This window comes from Miscanthus floridulus, chromosome 16, assembly GCF_019320115.1.
Source record: "Miscanthus floridulus cultivar M001 chromosome 16, ASM1932011v1, whole genome shotgun sequence".
In the NCBI taxonomy this organism is placed as follows: domain Eukaryota; kingdom Viridiplantae; phylum Streptophyta; class Magnoliopsida; order Poales; family Poaceae; genus Miscanthus; species Miscanthus floridulus.
In genome coordinates this window covers 11,083,199-11,089,205 of record NC_089595.1, presented here as the reverse complement: position 1 = coordinate 11,089,205, position 6,007 = coordinate 11,083,199, and the positions used below count along the sequence as shown (strand labels likewise).

The window sequence follows — 6,007 nt, the reverse complement described above, 5'->3', positions numbered from 1 at the left end:
AGCAGAACCCTGAAGAGCTTCCGGAGTGTCCTGACCACCGCCCTACTTCCTTTCTGCGAGGCAAGCCCCGGAGCATTATAAGTCTCCCAGTAATTTACAAATGTTTACTTAAGTACTTATGATTGATGCATTAGGTTATAAGAGTTGAATGAAACCACTTGATGCATATAAATTCCTTGTCCAGATATTACACCTTTAATCGGTATAGGTCTAGGATCGAATATATGCTTAGCCATGCTTAGACTGGTAGAAGTCGGGTGATGTCCTATCACCTGCGAGATGTAGGTGGATACCGGAGCATGGTTGTCTATATCTGCTATCGTGGAACAGAACCATGGGGTAAAAGAAAATCGAGACCGGACGGGAAGTCGATAGAGAAGCAACAAGACATGGAGGTCTTGGGTGTGGATCTATCCCCGTCTATGTCGGTTAAGGACCGTACCATTGTTGGCGCTTCTGACAAGATTGAATGCATGCCTCTCACTTAGCTGGCTGGATAACTTGTTCCGACCGCAAAGCCGAGTAATTCAACTCAGGCCAGGACCCGTTCTGTTGTGCGCTCCTTCCGGGGAACGATCAGACTGAGCCCAAGGGCAGGCTTGGCTTGAGCATCCTGGCATCTGGTGTTCCAGATTGTGCGGCATGGTACGGACCCGCGAAATGTGTACCTGAGTTGTACCAAAGGTGACCTAAGGCTATCGTGGCTGGTAGACCTGGGTTTGTGTTAGGAATAAATTCGAAGCTGGTTGAAATCAATTCGAATCGCCGTCTCTCCCGGATAGTGAGAAACTTGGCTAGTCCCAACATCATAGCAACTGTGTTATGAAACATGATGGTTCGGATGAATATGGAATTACACTACCTGCTATAGTTACTATTGTATGCTTCTAAATGATATACCACATGTTTGGCACAGGATAGTTGCTAATCTAGAAATGGATAGTTATAATGAACTTGATAAAGGCATCGTAATGGTCCAACTACGTTAATTGCTTTTATGCAAAATGTTGTCAAGTTATGTCCACTTATACAGCCTTGCATAATCCTTGGAGTCATTTATTTTTGGTTCATGATGGGTAAGTCTAGCTGAGTACCTTCTTGTACTCAGGGTTTATTTTCCCATTGTTGCAGATGGCACTGTGTATCATGGTTATTGCAAGAGTTGCTTCTATCCCTCCATGGATGAGGAGTAAGCCTTGGGTAGGCTTCTTTAGTAATCCCTATCCTTGCTTTTGTGGACCGTGATCCAACTTGGCACTGTATCAAACTATGTTGGAAACTTTATTTTCGAACTTAATTGCTTCCGCTTTATTTCTCAAACTCGGTTTGTAATAACTTTTATTCGTACTCTGATGATGAAAAGTATCTGTGAACTTTATGTAATATGTGGCATGTATGTTGAATCCTGTACGATCTTGGTTATTGTAAATCGTTTATCGAGACCCGTCGTGGTACTCGACAGACTACCAGGTTTATATGGGTTCAAGTATGATAGTGCGACCGCTTGCGGGCTGCCATTGTACTTGTACTCTTATAAATTGGTCAGTTCTGCGACAAAAAGTACCAAAGGGCTTCTCTAGTGGGCCCTAGGGCCATTCGATTGGCCCCGGGGGCTCGGTACCTCCCTACGGTGGGATCCCATTTAGAGACTTCCCCCGGTCACAGACACGACTTAGGACATCCCAAGCATTTGATTGCTTGGGCCTCGACCAAGTACGGGCTCACCCATAGTCATCCCTGACTCTGTTTGTCCTGGGGCGGCTGTCAAAACCTTCGGGCGCCCAACCCTCGAACCCCTGGACCGTAACGGGCTCGGTGCCCTTTATCGCATCTTTTCGAGCCTCCGAGTGCGAGCTTGGGTCGCTGGTATTCGTCCTGGTTGCAGGAAGAGCCCCCGAGCCTCTACGCGGAGCAAGAGGGCGATTAGGAGTTTCCCTATCTTTTTGTGCGACCCTCGCGCATCCTTTTCGTTCAGAAGGAGGGGTTGTTTGCCGAGCCCTCGAGTGCGAGCCTGGGTCACTGGGTCTCAGCTTGGTTGCAGGAAGAGCCCCCGAGCCTCTGTGTGGAGCAAGAGGGCGATCAGGAGTTTCCCTATCTTTTTGTGTGACCCTCGCACATCCTTTTCGTTCGGAAGGAGGGGTTGTTTGCCGTGCCCTTGAGTGTGAGCTTGGGTCATTGGGTCTTGGCTTGGTTGCAGGAAGAGCCCCCGAGCCTCTGCGTGGAGCAAGAGGGCGATCAGGAGTTTCTCTGTCTTTTTGTGCGACCCTCGCGCATCCTTTTCGTTTGGAAGGAGGGGTTGTTTGCTGAGCCCTCGAGTGCGAGCCTGGGTCGCTGGGTCTCGGTTTGGTCGCAGGAAGAGCCCCCGAGCCTCCGCACAGAGCGAGAGGGCGATCAGGAGTTCCCCTAGCTTTTTGTGTGACCCTCGCGCATCCTTTTCGTTCAGAAGGAGGGGTTGTTTGCCGAGCCCTCGAGTGCGAGCCTAGGTCGCTGGGTCTCGGCTTGGTTGCAGGAAGAGCCCCCGAGCCTCTGCATGGAGCAAGAGGGCGATCATGAGTTCCCCTAGCTTTTTGTGCGACCCTCGCGCATCCTTTTCGTTCGGAAGGAGGGGTGGAATATGTCAGGCTACCCTCGATGGGCGCGAGCGGTGACACTTTCGGTGAGCTGTTATCGGGTAAGTCCGAGTGGAGGCCCGTGCCCCGTTCAATAAGGGTTGGCTAGTGGTCTAGAGACGCACTCCAAAAGTACTAGAGGGCTTCTCTAGTGGGTCCTAGGGCCGTTCAATGGGCTCCGGGGGCTCGGCGCCTCCCTACGGTGGGATCCCATTTAGAGATCTCCCTGCTGGTCTCGGACACGACTTAGGGCATCTCGAGCGATCGCTTGCTCGGGCCTCGGCCATATACGGGCTCACCCATAGTCATCCCTAACTCTATTGTCCTGGGTGGCTATCGAGACCTTCGGGGGCCTAGCCTTCGAACCCCTAGACCCTAACGGGCTCGGTGCCTAGTTCCTTTGTCTGAAAGGAATCGGGTGGGGGATATTCCCCTCCCATCAGCTGACAACGGCAGGTGCGCCTTTTAAGGCGGTTTTCTCAGGGAGACGGAACGACACCTGTCGTTGCTGGATGCGATGCGATGTCAGTGGATGGGACGCTACTGTGCGCATGATTAATAAGGAAAAGGTGGGCGCATGGGCGGTTAAATCGGATCTAGATTAACTATGCCAGATCTGAGGGAAACTTCCCTGATTTCGTCGCCAGTCCATTTCGTCCCCTTCCTGCATAAATATGTGACGAGCCTCGCCCCTCTCCCCCTTACCTTGCTTGCGCTCGCCTTTTCTGCCTTTGAGCCATTGCTAAGAACAGAGAGCATCGAGGAGAAGAAGGGAGAAGGGCGAGGAAGAGAGAGAGAGAGAGAGAGAGAGAGAGCTTTACCGCCGTAGCCACATTCTCCACCACGCAATGGCCGACAGTGCTATTGTCCTTCAGGTGGATCCTTGGGGTCTGTCCGACGTGTCTGTGGAGACGTTGCAGTCGCTCGTCGATGACGGCCTCCTCTACCTGGTTACCGACCCCACCAGGCCAGAGTGGATTGCTCTGGGGGGCGAGCAGGAGCCGAGGCCACGTGATGGCTACATCGTGAGCTTCGTGTCCTTCCATGAGCGTGGTCTCGGCTTACCGGTGGACCGGTTCATGCGGGCGCTCCCATACTACTACGGCGTGGAGCTTCACAACTTCAATCCCAATTCCATCGCGCAGGTGGCCATCTTTGTCGCCGTCTATGAGGGGTACCTGGGAATTGCCCCCCACTGGGAGTTGTGGCTCCACCTCTTCTGGGCGGGGCTCACCACCAAGCCAACGGGCATGATGGGCACGCAGAAGGCGATAAGGGCCGGCGGCTGCACTCTCCAAGTGCGCCAAGACCGGCAGCATCTCTACATCCTGGCCCAGCTCACGTTGTCCAACCGTCGCTGGTACAACAGCTGGTTCTACCTCCGCAAAGATGACGGTGGGCTTCCCCCCTATACCGGGCGGGTCGTGGAGAGCCTGCCGGAGAAGTGGAGGTACGGTATCTCGGTGGTCGATCAGCCCAAGCTGCAGCCGCTCCTAGAGGGACTGGAGAGGCTACGGAGCCACAGCCTTATGGCGGCTGTGGTCGTGGTGGCCTTCCACTGCCAGAGGGTGCTGCCATTGATGGCTCGGCGATGGCGCCTGTTCGACATGACACCGGATGAGCCAATCAAGGGCATCCAGATGTCTGTCGTCGCCCTCTCCAACGAGGAGATTCTTCGTCAGGTGAGGGAGACGGTGGAGGGACGGCTGAAGAGCGGTGGTCTGACCCCTATCGTGATGCGCCCGTCACAGGGGTACCTCTCTCTAGTAAGTCACGTGCTGCTGCGGCCCCCGAGGCCTCCTCGTTCCTCACCATTTTTTGTTCCCTTATTTGTGTTTGCCATTCCTACAGGGGATGAGGGATGTGCGAGCCTCCCCGCGCCTGTTCCTGAGGACACAGAGCGGCGGGTGGTGAACAGGGCGCAAGCCGAGGCACAGAAGAAGTGGAAGGACACCGAGGAGGCAAAGCGCAAGAGGAAGAACCTTGAGCACGAGGAGCTGGAGAAACGCCACTAGCAGCAGAGGCAGGACGGTCTCCCGATGGAGGCATCCCCGTCACCGTCACTGTCGATGGACTCTTCGAGTGATGGCGACGACAGCGAGATGGGGCGGGGTCCCCTAGACCATCTCCCCGATGTCGGGGGGATGGTGCTCGGGGCGTCGGCGAGTAGAGGGTCGAGAGGGCGCCGAAGTCTGGTGAGAGCCGGTCGGCACCGGTGGACATAGAGGCCATGCCACCGCCGCCGCCACCGCCGTTGCAGAGGAGGGATGCAGTGCCGAAGCTGTTGTGTCCCTGTTCGAGGTGAGTGTTTTTCGGCAGAGTTGGCAGCATCTCCCATTCGTTCCTTAGTCGTATGCTGACCTTGTCGGTGTTTTGCTTTCAGCCAGAAGCGTCAGGCGGAAGTGCCCGCCTTGGTGCCACGTAAGGCGCTCAAGGTGAGCACCAGCTCCACCGCCCAATGGGTGGTGGAGGCGCAAGCCGCCATACAACATGGCACGGCGTCGGCGAGGACCGACCCAAAGGAGCCAGTCGCCCAGGGAGAGGCTACCGAGGTGACCACGAAGCAAGCGGGGCAGGAGGAGCCTACGCCTCGCGTGGCTGAGGCCCACGAGTCAGATGGGGCCGAGGCGCCCTCAGTTGCCGAGGCCACCGAGGGCGAGGCCGAGGCCCCTCGGACTTCCAAGGCCGAGGCAATGGAGGCCAGGGCGCCCAGGGCCACCGAGGCCAAGGTGGCGGGGACTGGAGCCCCCGAGACCACCGAGGCCAGGGTGGTGGGGGCTGGCATGAGTGCGGCAAAGACGGTGGCCTAGGAAGTGGAAATGGAGGTGGGGCAAGCTTCAATACTGCCCCCGGTCCAAGGCCCGCCGCCATTGTAGGAGAGCGCCCGGGAAGTGGAAGTCCATTCGATCTCCTCCGACGATACTTCCTGGGGGAAGGAGGTGGCAGATGCCAGGGTGGCCAGCACCGTGGAGCAGCTGGCTCCGACCTCTGGTGAGGGAAGCTCGGCCCTCGTGCGGGTACAACCTGAGCCCCACGGGTGGGATCACCCACGTGTCTTGTGGCAGAGCCAGGATGACCCTTAGGGGGAGCCTCTGTTTGCCCTCGAGGACGTGGCCGAGGGGGGGTGTTGGCACACCTTCGAGCAATACCGCCGTCTGGCAGAGCGGTCACTGTGGATAGCACTGTCCGTCATGGCTGACGATCTGCCCGACGTCACCTAGGTACACGCCTTCTTTTCTCATGCGGTGTCGTCCTTGTTCGAGTTCTCTCGCAGTGCATGACCCCTGATCTGCCTATCCAGGAGCTCGAGGCCCAGTCCCTCGGGAAGTCATTGTTCCTCCGGCGGGAGAGGGACATCTAGGACCAGCTTCGGCAGTAGAAGGACCTGCTTGCCAATG

At 56.3% G+C, this 6,007-nt stretch overlaps 1 protein-coding gene across 1 annotated transcript; it reads left to right on the top strand.

Annotated features, from left to right (window-relative positions):
• Positions 1-4,839: 4,839 nt before the first annotated feature.
• On the top strand, positions 4,840-5,419 carry LOC136510264 (fruit protein pKIWI501-like). The gene is made up of 2 exons (XM_066504778.1): positions 4,840-4,910; positions 4,993-5,419. Exons 1-2 carry the CDS (start codon positions 4,840-4,842, stop codon positions 5,417-5,419), a joined length of 498 nt encoding a protein of 165 aa, XP_066360875.1.
• The last annotated feature ends 588 nt before the right edge of the window (positions 5,420-6,007 follow it).